Source organism: Filicampus tigris, chromosome 19, assembly GCF_054856515.1.
Source record: "Filicampus tigris isolate MCC_2025a chromosome 19, RoL_Ftig_1.0, whole genome shotgun sequence".
NCBI classification, from domain to species: domain Eukaryota; kingdom Metazoa; phylum Chordata; class Actinopteri; order Syngnathiformes; family Syngnathidae; genus Filicampus; species Filicampus tigris.
This window is the reverse complement of record NC_141235.1, coordinates 3,536,788-3,549,734: the sequence shown is the minus strand read 5'-3', so window position 1 is coordinate 3,549,734 and position 12,947 is coordinate 3,536,788. Positions and strand designations below refer to the sequence as shown.

The 12,947-nt window shown below is 46.3% G+C and overlaps 1 protein-coding gene across 2 annotated transcripts in view; it reads right to left on the bottom strand.

Annotated features, from left to right (window-relative positions):
* The window catches only part of plce1 (phospholipase C, epsilon 1), a 49,089-nt gene that overhangs the window by 12,170 nt on the left and 23,972 nt on the right, over positions 1-12,947 (bottom strand). For both annotated transcript variants that reach the window (XM_086017149.1, XM_086017148.1), the window contains exons 8-25: positions 8,486-8,640; positions 8,221-8,388; positions 5,663-5,808; positions 5,434-5,581; positions 4,809-4,919; positions 4,633-4,742; positions 4,433-4,552; positions 3,155-3,283; positions 2,825-2,961; positions 2,513-2,619; positions 2,283-2,407; positions 1,976-2,120; positions 1,709-1,873; positions 1,208-1,322; positions 939-1,098; positions 748-870; positions 390-526; positions 80-318 (exon numbers count right to left, since the gene is read on the bottom strand). In XM_086017149.1, the coding sequence (XP_085873275.1) occupies positions 80-318; positions 390-526; positions 748-870; positions 939-1,098; positions 1,208-1,322; positions 1,709-1,873; positions 1,976-2,120; positions 2,283-2,407; positions 2,513-2,619; positions 2,825-2,961; positions 3,155-3,283; positions 4,433-4,552; positions 4,633-4,742; positions 4,809-4,919; positions 5,434-5,581; positions 5,663-5,808; positions 8,221-8,388; positions 8,486-8,640 (2,540 nt within the window). The remainder of the gene's footprint in view (positions 1-79; positions 319-389; positions 527-747; positions 871-938; positions 1,099-1,207; positions 1,323-1,708; positions 1,874-1,975; positions 2,121-2,282; positions 2,408-2,512; positions 2,620-2,824; positions 2,962-3,154; positions 3,284-4,432; positions 4,553-4,632; positions 4,743-4,808; positions 4,920-5,433; positions 5,582-5,662; positions 5,809-8,220; positions 8,389-8,485; positions 8,641-12,947) is intronic.

The window sequence follows — 12,947 nt, the reverse complement described above, 5'->3', positions numbered from 1 at the left end:
CATTCACCCGTTCAAAATCCAAAGCGATCTGAAAGTCACAGCTTCCAACTACAATTGCACGCACGCAAGCAGTCCTCACCTGTATAATGCTGAGAATGTCGTCGTAGCTCAGGTGCTCCCTCTGACAGTTGACCAGGAAGTCATTAAGCTGAGGGATGGCCAAGCCCAAGACGCCCAGCGACGCGTTCTCCACGCCCGTCCCGTTGGTCACGATGCTGGCGGCGGCGATAGCATCCGAGATCTGCTTCTGGTTGTCCGACATATGCTGCCTGGTCCGGATGAACAGGTTGAGGTCGGAGCCGTTCCGAGTCAGGAGGTCTACAGAGGAGTAGGAGGGCAATTAGAACAGCGTGGATGTTTGTGTAGGTGAGAATGCTCCTTATTAGTACCGAGGTCTGGTTGTAGGCCCACGTCCCTGTCATCAATCTTCAGGCTAGTGTAGAGAGGAGCCGACTCTGGAGTGGACCGACTGCAAGTGACTGCGAATGTGTCGAAAAGCTCCTTCAGGTCCTTTCTACTCCGGATACTGACACAAAACATATGAAACAATTTATAGTATTCTAAAACGATAAAGTGTTTTTTTTAGATTAGATAGAGTTCCCTCACGTTGAACCTCGTTAAACGTGTGTCTGTTCTTAATAATCATGTGGCAAGCAATGTACAAGTGTGCAGCAATCCAAAAAAAAAAAGGATCAAGCTTCCTCAGTGCCATGCAAATGATGCAACTGTAAAAATCCAAGCATCTACCTGAAAGACTTGAAAAGTTCCACGAACTCGATGAAGCTCATGGTGCTGTCAGAGATCATGAGGTTCTGGAAACCTTTGAAACAGCCTTTGCCGCGACCGTGCCATGACCTGCTGCTCCACGCCCTGTTCACCATAAACATAATCATGATGTAACCTTAAGTTGAGCTTGGGCTGACTGTTTGTCAACGTACCCCGGCTGAGCCTTGGCAGTCCCCGAAAGGACTGGAGAGGATTGCGGGCGGGACTGGTTGGAGCTGGCCATACTGGAGGAGGAGGAAGAGGAGGAGGAAGAGGCAAGCAATCCAGGACTTCCTTTAGAGGTCAGGGAGAACGGTCCGGGGAAGCTATCGTCTGTAGAGGATGAAAACAATCAAGGCTAAACATGAATGCGTTGAACTTGGTATGGCCTCAAATGTTCAACTTAACCTTCATTTTAGAACTCTGAAGCTGTCAAGGTCACCTGGATCATCTTGGTCTATGCTGTCCGACTCTGGTCCGTTCCGATAAAATCCCTCTTTACAGCTGCGCGTTTTCCTGGAAACCATCTCGTCATCTGTGGCATCCCCGCTGTCTCCCTGCATTCAAACATGTAAACTCGATGAAATAAATCAGAATCAGAACAGCTTTATTGTCATTGTATCGTATGGTGCAACAAAATGGAACAGACACAACACACCTAAAAGACAAGAAAAACAACGACCAGCAGGGGGATACTGAACGGGAGTCCGCCGGGTCGCCTTTTACAGCGCCCCATTCTCGCAGAAAAGGGGGGTGGGGCGTGTCGAATGCAGGAGGGCTATAATATTCCCCTCCTGCATACGGCATGCTCCACAGCCAGAAAGGCGCCACCACATCCCATTCTGCAGTTGCACCATAATAGCGGAAGTGAGAGGGGTGAGGCGGAATGCTAACTATCCATCAATAAAGACCTGCACACATTCAACACCGTAGGAAAACTGACCCTAACAAGGGCCTTCTTCTTCTTCTTAGCCTTGTCATTGATTCCCAGAGGGCTGCTTTTGGGGGCCCCCGATTTATCTCCTCCGCTTGCACTCATGTTCCACCTGCGCCCACCAAACAGCTCAATGGCTTGGGCCAGCGTTGGGCCTTCACATCGACCCTCCTCCTGGTAAACAGAACGACAAAAGTAAAGGCACTGAAACATATTAACGTGGTTCTTGAATGAATACAATCTTTGCATGGATCCTCGAAAACATCATAGGCCTACCTGATACAGACTGACATACTGCCTTCTTAGCCACTGCAACCGCTGATCTGGAAACTTTTTCAGCTTCCTGGTCGCATTTACCAACTCGGAGAGCCCCTTGTAAAGCATTTGTGCCGTGTGTATGGGGGCCACAAAGTGCAGCAGTCTGTTGGACGTGACGGAGGGTCAAGATATCACTACACAAACAGGGTGTCCCAAAAGTCACGATACACTTCTTTTACACAAATCCTGCCCAGGCATGTACACTGATGAGGTCGATAAAAAAATCAAATTGAACGCACAGTACTACAGCTAATCAAGTCTCGACCTGTTGTCGGTGGTACTGAGGCCATAGAGGAGGCTGAGGCCGTTCTCCTCCACTGTCATCTGGCTCAGTTTGTTCTGCAAACAAACCGCGTGGACGTCCACTCCCTGGTGTCCCAGGAAGACAGCCTGTAAGTGCATACAGGCACAAAATTAGGATTCTCAGACAAAACACAACTACTCTTGAGGTTATGTGCTAGAAAAAAAAAAAATGCTGATTTTCAAGACACAAACCTTGACCACTCCGAGGTCCAGCAGACCTTCTGCCAGCCCTGCAACCACAGTCTGTCCCAGGCCCAGCGGTTGCTCCGTGGGGGAGACCCCCCCATTCTGAGGCTTACCTGCCATACATTTACAACGTTTGTCACAGGAAATTGACGTCGGCCACATAATCCCGTTTACAACCAGTTAAAATATGGACAGTGTTGATTTGACTAAACATAATAGAGAAAAGGTGATAACTGGAATGGATTTACTCAATCGTAATTAGAAAGTTGCAAGGCAATTCCAAAGTTACCAGCGTGACGCAGAGTTCATAATAATCACCCCAAGTGAGTGTGGTGTTGTCGGGCTGGAGTCTTAGCAGGCAGCGGGCCGACAGGTGGCTGTCCTGGTCGTAGTGGATGACGGTGGCGCCTTGCAGCAGGAACTGGTGAACGTCTGGTTGCAGGGACAACACGTACCTTTAATAAAAGAAAAATAAAAATAAAAAAGATTGAATTGTGTGCCATCGTTGCCATGCATGTGCGTGCGGGTGTTTTGACCGGGGGTCAAGCTGATATTTATAGCGCTTGTGTGACTGTGAGTGCGTTCTATTTGAGGAGACTTTTTTTTTTTTTTTCCTTCATCCTTTTCTCAATGGAGCTCATCTCTTACCAAGGAATGAGCTCAGTGCCGTGGCAAAAAGCTCTGTGTGTCTCCTCCGTGCCCTGGAACTCCATCTCGTTGGCCGCGGGCTCGGATGACAGGTCGCCTTCGGAATCCGACAGGTCGCCCACCATGAACCTGAAAACGCAGAACGGGAGAATGGAGAGGCAACATAAATGATTCTCCCTTTACAAACAACACACTTTCACAGCCGCAATTCAATCCGCCACAGATACAAGCGAGGTAACCGTTCACACTGAGAGCCACGATATGGCCAACGGCATCCAAATGCAACACGCCAAGGACTGACGCATCATGCGCCACTGCAAAAAGATTCTCAGCTAAAAACAAGCCTGAAATTAAAACCATGCTGATGTTAGCTGGTGGTGAGCATCAACCCGAAACTTTAAATAAAAAAAAAAAAAGAAAGAAACTTACAAGACAGGTTTTGACTCTTGTGTCGTCCTAAATGATTGTGAACTGGAGTTGTGGAAGTATGGGGGGGTGGGGGGGGGGACACAAATGACAAGATTTGAGAGAAGAGGGAGTGTGGAAAAAAACAAAACAAGTAGGAACTCTTGATAACACAGGAAAAGAAATAAAACTCAAGTCGACTTGTTATCCTGCGAGCTAACATAAACAATAACTCTGAGTCAAAGAAATCCATCCAGAAGCAAGGAAGATAAAGCAGGTTTCCTTTGCACAAACACCGCAGGCCACGCAAGGGAATTGTCGTCCAAATTCCAGCCGGTGTCATCGGCTGCGTGCCGTGAAAAGGAGCAGAAGTCTGCTCCTTCCTGGCCTGACGGGAAACGAACCTGCTAGCTTTAATTCTCTTTGACGGCCGCAACTTCTTTTGCTCTCATGGACAACCTGCAATTCTTTTGCCAAATCATCATCATCATCGTCATCATCATCATCATCATCATCACCTTTTACGTTTTGATATGTTTTTAAAAAAAAGTGAATATGAGCCTTGGTAAGGCACTTTGGACTCCATTTACCATTGGCAATTATTATCTAATTGGATTTTTCATTTTTTGGGGGACTATGATGTGTTTTAAGGCAAAAGTACAATTAGAAACCCATTCGAGGTGATTCGGGGACTCGCTGGTTCATCGAACGCGGATTCGCTGATAACACTGTTTTGTTTTAGCTTTAATTTGACAGTAAACCTCGACTGGAACCGGCATTCAACATGTCAAGGCTTCTTCTGAAGAAGAATTACCAAACTAACACTTGCATGTCAATCTTTGCAAAATGGCTGCAATCGTATGAAATACTGACTGATAGCGGCAGCGGTCCCTGAGGGAGTTGTTTCTGGAAGCTGGAGCTGGGCCAGAAGAAGACGACGGACTGGTGGAGGCCTCATCGGGATCCTCCGCCTCCAAACTGCGATTGCATGACCTGCGGACCGAGGCAGACAGCCACTAAACAACAATGACCATACGAGAGTGAAATCGGATCCATTCACGGTTGCCACCAACCTAATAATCTGCAGGATGTTGCTGACGGTGGCTTCTTTCTCGGGGACGTGAAGACCGTCTGTGCCGGCCCGGGACAGGAAGTTGTGCTGGCCGCTGTAGTCGGAGACAAACTGGAAAAGAAGCGGAGGAAGTGAGTGAAGCCGAATTCCGAATGAGCGTGCGCGGGCATCGAGCACCTCTAATGAGTCGTCAGTGTTATCCACGGGCGTTTGAAGACTGATGATGCTTGCTGTGCCGTCTAATGCGTCACTAAGCTCCTTCAGGAACACCCCGCAGAAAGGTACCACCTATGTTTGGAGAGAAAACATTTGCACAGCGCAAATAAATATAGTAAACCAGTAAAAAAAAAGGGCCGCCGCCATATTTACTCCTTTACGTTTTACTCAAGCAACCTTTTGGATCAATTCTACTAGTCAGAGTAGTTTCAATGGCAACATTTGATTTTTATTTGAATATTTTTGTGAAAAAAACAAAGCTTTTATGCATTGAGCTAGCCACTTTTATTATCTTTCTATTGTTGCTTGGCGCTCGGTTTCACCAATCCAACGTTTTGTCCTATACCGTCCTCTGCTGTCCGCTGAAATTGACGTCAAAGTGTCCTCGGGCTGGCATTAAACTGTAAATATACAAGCAACTACAGGCCAAGACTCTCCGTAACTTCCATTAACAACCCGGGCTAAAACAAGCTCCTCCCCAACATTCAAGGATGATAGTCTCACATTGGGATACGCAACCATTCACACACACACAAATATGAATAGCGAACCACATATAGGCAAGGGTTCATTTTAGTCCACTCACTTTGCATCCTGGGATATTGAGCGCTCTGGTGACGACCTTCTTGTACTCGGAGGAGGTCTCGTGCTGCGCCATGGCGTCCTTCAGGCTCCTCATGGTCTCAATGTCCGACTGGTCCATAAACTGCCACATCTTCAGCACCTTCCGGGACCTGGAAGTGGTCAAAAGGCAACATTTTGGGCACAAATTTTGGAACGAGTGCGTCTTCCACAATGTGCGGGTTGCGCCCAACCTGAGTCCCGCCAGAAATTCCATGACGCCGTTGTAGTTGCCCATGTTCCAACAGCACTTGGCCACGTGGACCAGATAGGAGAACACGTCTCTCTTCTCTTCCATGGAGCTGGCCGTCAGAACCAGCCATGTGACCCATGAACTCACCTGTGTGGCGGCGCGCAACAAACACGCCAATGCAAGACTCGGTTTACAACTACAATCTTTGGGGGAAATGACATAACTGGAAGAGATTGGGGAAAGCGATACCATTTTTGGACAATGTCAAAATCCGTGTCAACTACTACAAACACACACTTGAATGTGACCCAAACAAAACTGTGACATGTGTTATGTGCACATATTTCATGTTGGTTTTATTTTCCGTTATCTATGACTTGAAAAAAAAACGTGTAAGCCCGCTAAAGACCGGCTTCCGGCAAGGCAACTGGCTACGCACGAATCAACAAATGAAAACATTACATCATGGTCATTTATCAGCTGCATTGCTCTGACTAACACACACACACGCACGCATGCGCCCGCCCGGGCGCGCGCACGGACAGAGCAAACTCTCAGCTATTAATCTGGCCGCTTCTCGGTTTCTGGTGTCTCAATGCGTTCGAGCCTCATGAATGTAAGCGCGGCAACACACACAAAGAACTTGCTAACCCCCTGACGCGCATAGATATCTGTTACCGGTTACGTAATAAGCCCGCCGCGCTCTCACTTCAAAGGGGCCAAATGAAGAGACACATGGAGAAACGAAAACACACACACATTAGTTCACATGAGGCGTCTCATCGCCAGTACATTTGACACATTGAGCATGAAAACAAACCTGACCCGTTGACATTTGCATTCAAACGGTTGAAAGAAGGTGAAATGACTATTTCAGAGGCGAACCTCCAAAATTCATCCAAACGTGAATGACAACCTCCTTGCAATTATGTCAAATGTTCCCTTTCCTACGAGGCAGGCGGCACGTGCGGCAGACGCAGAGGACGTTAGGAACGTTTTTACCGCACGGTTCCTAAATCCTTCTGCAAACGGTGCCGTTTAACTTGCTCTCAGCGATATTGACTCAAGCTGACAACGACGCAAACAAAAGACTTCAATTCGGTCCGAGGTATCCAAAGTTTTTTCCTTCCTTAGTGTAGCAGGCTTTTGCTTAATTTTTTTTATTTTTTTTTTTTAACACCTGTTAAAGACGGTAAGGTAAACAGTTTGGGGATTTTCATGGTGGTCCACTGCCCTGCATCCCACAAGAATAGATCCGCCCCTGCCCTGAGCAGATAGAAAACATATACACTTTATTCTTTATGTCAGACGCAATATCACAGAATGAAAAAATACAAATAACACTTTAGGGACTAAGTGAGTGAAATTGGGTCATTTCTCGTTCCCGTATGTTTTCCGAGAAGTGATCCACACATCTGCAGCTTCCTGGCATGCGTGAGCGGGGCGACATGGCTTCACCGAAACGCTCTCTCTCATTTCGCATCTCACTCGGCGGCCGGCTAACGTTACTCTCGCCATCTCAACTCCTCTGACCGATGTCTTTTTTTTTTTTCTTTTCTTTTTTTAGTTGCCATCTCCTCTGTTATACCATATGGTGAAAGGGAAGTGCGCCCATACCGCGTCAGTGAGACCTCGTAGAGCGGGGAAAAGTAATACAGGGCAGGAGATCCAATGAGAAAAGTGACACTTTCCTCACACACACACACACACACACACACACACACACACACACACACACACACACTGATCCCCCCCCTGTGTGGCTTTGATGTTGTGTGTCTGTCGCCGCCTGTGCATGTGTTATTAGTCGAGCTATGAGGGTCGGACTCTCCTTGATGCGCGTATTGCGTAACCGTCGATGACAAACGCTGCGCCCGTCAGGGCCAAACACTGCACACAACAAACTGCAAAGCTTATAATGGATAAACAAGCAGTCCCCGTTCAAGAATATCACTGCCAGGTAAATCGTCGAAATTTACTCCCACTCTACAGGTGACTCCGTTTATGAGACGTGTGATTTAAGACTGTTTGCCAACCGTTTACGACCGGGCCTTCCTCCTCGCTCACGGCTTTTTCCGGCTCTTTGTCATGCGCACACGACTTAACCCTCCAAAATGTATCTCTGCATCTTACTTAGCTAGTTGTGAAACTCTTCTTCATGTGTGTCCCTTTGTACTGTACCACCCCCAGGTGGCCAAGGTGCGCTCACCAGAAAGAGCAGTACAACGTCCGTTGAATTGAAGCCCCCTCCCAACAAAAGTCCATATATGGATGTCAACAATTTTGTGCTTTTTGTGTGTCTCCTGGTACCCAAAATGAAAAGCAGTCGATGTCAGAGGCATGCAAGGTGACCTCATGGCCTATCGGTCTCTCCCTCACTTCCCCCTCCGCCCGTGTTTATTCTAAGAGTCACTCGCCAGGCACGGCGAAAGTGCGTGCGCCTTGCCCGTGTGCGCAGCCATGAGGGCCATCAGTTGACACACAAAACATGGTGAACGCAAGTAAGGGATAACATCTCAGTTGAAGGCAAAATACACGTGAAGAGCTTCATTTGCTGACCTCATTGAAGCGCGCCACCAGGTCCTCCACAGCATTACTGCGCTGCGCCGTCTGGGTGGGCATGTTGGGGGCCGACAGCGAGGCCTTGAGGTTGGGGTGCCGCCTGCTTTGACTCTCCGGACTGCTCAGCTCTCGTGTCAGAAAGCACAGGTAGTCCAAGGGGAACACCTGCGCCCACAGGAAACAGGAAAGCCCACATGGACGTCAGGTAACTACTTTTTTTTTTTTTTTTTTTCGCTGAGCACGTGTCGCCGTCCGTCCCCACCCGCTGGTAAAGCTGCTGCTCCTGCTCGGTGAGGATGCAGGCGATCTCCTCGGGGAACTGCACGAGGTGCCGCAGCTCGGCCAGCTCCTGCCTGATGCCGCTCACGCTGGCGGGAAGAGCGCTGCCGCTGGTCATGCTGTTTGCCAGCTGACGCTCTGCAAGGGGGGGGGCACAGCAGGAGACAAGATAAGACAAGATTGGACATTAATGAAAGGCAAAAAAAAAAAGCTCTTGGTGGTTGTCTGGAGTGAAGCTTGACAGTAAACTTCAATTGGGGGTAGCAATACACAGCTGGAGTTCTGGCGTCGGCAGAATCCTCGTACATCCAAAATAATCACTTTTCAGGAGACGTCTGTTCACCCTTAAAAATTGCATCTTCAAAGAGATTGAGGCATTTTCGACACTTATTGATCTTTTTTTTTTTTTTTTTTCGTAAAAAAATAAAATAAAAAAATAGCATGAACGTCAGTCCTCCCTTCCAAACAGATGACCCCACGATTGTCCTCGGTGCATGTTCATTGTTCTTTATTCAGATTGACAATCGGCGCTTTCTGGATGAGCAGCTTTCTGTAATGAGATGCGCATTCAAAAAGAGCGATGGCTAAACAAATGACACGCCCCGCCTTCTGGTTATTGTCAGCACACAAGCCCGCACATCAAAATAGTCGCTCCATACACAAAGCAGGCAGACACACTTGCCGAGGGTTCGCGCTAAGCTTTGAGATGGGCGACAAGTCGCCATGGCAACGGCAGCACCGCCGCTCATATTGAGGCTTCACGTTTTCTTTGACTTACGGCAGATTTTACCCGTAAAATGAAGGCGGGGTTCAGCCTTTTAGGATCCGTTACTGGTTTCACTGTCAATCCGATTACACTGGCCAACAGCAAATTTTTATGCAGGGATGGTTTTATGTGTATGTAATATAATATGAATGACACCAATGATAGTTAGAAGTTGATTTTACTTATATTTTTAAGTTGGGGATCCATAAAAGTTCTGTAAACTTCTATTATTATTTTGAACACTGATGTGCTCAAGAAAAAAACCAAGGGCAGATTCGGAATCAATGTAAAAAAAAAAAAATCCTAAAAAAAATAAATAAATAAATAAAATAAAAAATTGTAAAAATGTGTTGATCGGTGTTATTTGTCTCTCATCAATCCTACCAAACGGCAAGCCTTTTTGATTTGGACAACAGAGGCCGCCTCAAAGCAGCGCTATAAATTTCATGACCAATCACACATTTATTTATTCCCTTTTTGCTTCGGGGGACAATCAACGTCTTCAGCCAAGACGGCAACAAAACGCTCTTGAGAGGCTCAGCGGAAAGGATGAAACACACTAATACATCTCATTTGTCCAAGATGCGGCTGTGCTTCTTACACCTGATGAATACACAATGATGCGACTGGATGTTTGGATTTATTCTAAAGAGCACCTTGACCTTTCTTGGCCCGGAAGTGCGAGCCCTCCCGCTGTGAAGTACCGAGAATAAACGTGATGTTTATGCATCGCGGCCAATCATGTGCGCAAGTGCATTCGAATGGGCGCGTTTCTAAATCCGAACTTCCTGAGTGAAGTAAAGACGCTAACGCAACTCCTGATGGATGTTACGGTTGATTAACGTTGCAAATGTTTTGTCCACACAGCATATGAAAACAACAGCCACTTGATATCAACTAAAGGATGGATTCATATTCAAGTGCTGCTAAGGGATTGCTGGAAAAAAAAAAATTACGCACGGAAGGAAATTTGCGTTTTCCCAGAAAATGTCACCCCGACCCAACTCCAGTACGGGGAAACGTCTTTTTATAACAGCTAGTTCCTCGCTTCACGTGTTGATCTGTCAAAGTACACCGTCTAGTCCTTGGAAGATAACACATGAAAGGAGTCCACCAGCACACGCGCATTCCCGTGAAAAACTATCAACACGTTGTAAACGACGCTATAAGCGGACCCGTCTGCATACATCTTGCATTCAAATTATGTCTGGGATGCTAACAGCGTCTCACTGCTTCCTTATACACGTCAATTTAAAACACACAATAAGGCACGTTCACAAGCACAATTGAAATAAACGGAGTAAAATGCAAACACAAGTACAACACGTTCAAACGCCATTTGGCCTTCGTTTTTGTGAATATCTTTAGGTGTGCTGTTTTCAGCTGCGAAGTGTGTTACCGTATCCTTGAGGCCGCAATAAAAGCGTGACCTCGTGGCCTCAGTTGGGCGGGTCGACGGGACACAAAGGCACCCGGTGACCGCAATGCACGGCACGCTGTCGCCTCTAGCACGAGTGGCGATAGGTCAAAATGTGCATGGCAACACTGTTTAAAAAAAAGTATACGCACATATACATATATATACATATATATATATATATAAATACACATACATATATATATATACATATACAGTACATATACATATACACATACATATACACGTATATATGCACACACACATATATACATATATACATATATATACACACATACACGCATAAAATATATACGTATTGTTACTGTCGAATTTATTATTATTATGATTATTCTATGTAACGATTTGCATTTTTGAGGCCCTAAACATGAACAAAAACAGATTAAAATTGAAATTGAACATGAATTCTGTAGTCCATGAAAGCAAATGGGTTATCTTTTGTGTTTAATCCAAATAAGACAATTGCAAAGCATCTGCTTTTACTTTGTAAAACAATGATCGAACCAGTAACTGAATCACTTCCGAAAAGGTTGGTGCAATTTCACTTGTTAAGTGGTCATTTTTAGCACCTTGACACAACTGTAACTAAATACTATTGATTATAAATCAAACGACAGATTATAAAAAAATAATTAAAAAAAAGATAACCAAACCTGTGCCCCAATGAACTAACAAATACGTTGGAAGCTTTGCGAAGCCCCGGATTTGAGTACCACGTGCCCGAGAAGACGCGGTGAGAGCGGCTCTACTTACTGAACAGCTTGAGGTCCATTCTATTTGAGTGTTTCATGACTGCCAGCTACAGCTGACCACTCCGCCTCCCGTCCCGCGCTGACAGTTCAGTGGCGAGGTGCACCCGTGCACACCCAAGCCGGCACTCCGGTTTCCCCCTGCAGCTGCTCTCGTACTCTCATCTCCTCCTGTGCATTGTGCCTCTATCTCTCTCTCTCTCTCTCTCTCTCTCCCCCTCTCTCGCTCGCCCCTTTCCCCTCAACACTAAACAATCTTAACATGTTCTTTCCCTTGACTATATTCACGCCCTCTCTTCTGTGGGTCTCGTTCCCTACGCCGTCATAACCCGCCCACTATACTCCCCCCCCCCCCCCCCCAAGTGCCATACGTAGTTCACAGCTATGTGCGAGAGTTCCGGGCAAGCAGACAACCAATCCAACGGCACTGGGACTATGAATCAGCGCAAGGCACAAGGAGGGTTAGGCAACAGGGACCTCAAATCACTTTTCAGGAGCCTCCTAAAAGACACCTGAATTTTTTTTTTTTGCAATGTGTTTTTAAAACACTGGCTGATTGAGCGACTTCACTGTGTAGTGCGTTGAAGGAAAGTTATGGCGCGCATGCACACTGCACATTCAAGACAAGATGAAGAATTTCGCTAGATTAAAGAGTCAGATGGTTTTTGGGGACAGCTTTTTTTCCTGACGGTTGTGTTTTCGTCACCTTGATTTGGTGACTTAGCAGGATTATGCACAAAACTCAGTCTTGGGTCAATGAAGAGTTATATGTGGAGTGGATCACGACTTCTAGATCCGATGATCCCTATTGTTTCCGGACAAATGATTACAGTTATTATCCTCTGTAATAAATTTTTGAGGGTCTAAACATGAACAAAAACCTCACCAAACAGCACGTTGTCACTAGTTGTCTTTGAACTTGCATGATTTTATTCTTTAACTTTTTCTTTCATTGCTCAGTGACCCAAACATTTGTTTGGCTTCTTCTTTGGCTTTTTGCACGACTTTTGCCAAAAGCAGCGGAAATGCACGTTGCTGAAATGCAAGTACAAGTTTTGGACACTACTCACCTTGTTGTATTACATTTTTTTCTACATTTTGGTTTTGACAGCGGTTCACTTAGTTGTCGTTGTGTCACGTTTACTTGTGACAAAACACTGGAGCCGCCAAAGTTACCATTAGAATAGAGAGAAACAAATAGGCACATTGCGTAACGGAAACCCGTAAGAACTCGGACGTGAATATTTTTAGCTCTTGCATGTTTGCCGAAACAATATGCAATCCTTGAGACTTCCCTCGACTATGACTCCCCACCACATCGGCTGTCAGTGGCTCTTAAATGGCTGGCGGGCAACACAATGTGCAATGATGACAGAAGGCGAGACGGAAAAAGGACGGAGGAAGAAAAGTAAATTGAAAGAGAGCAATATCAAGCTGGGGAGGGACGGCAGCCCGACCGACTTCCTTTTCTGCCGTGCGGTAAATTGTGTTA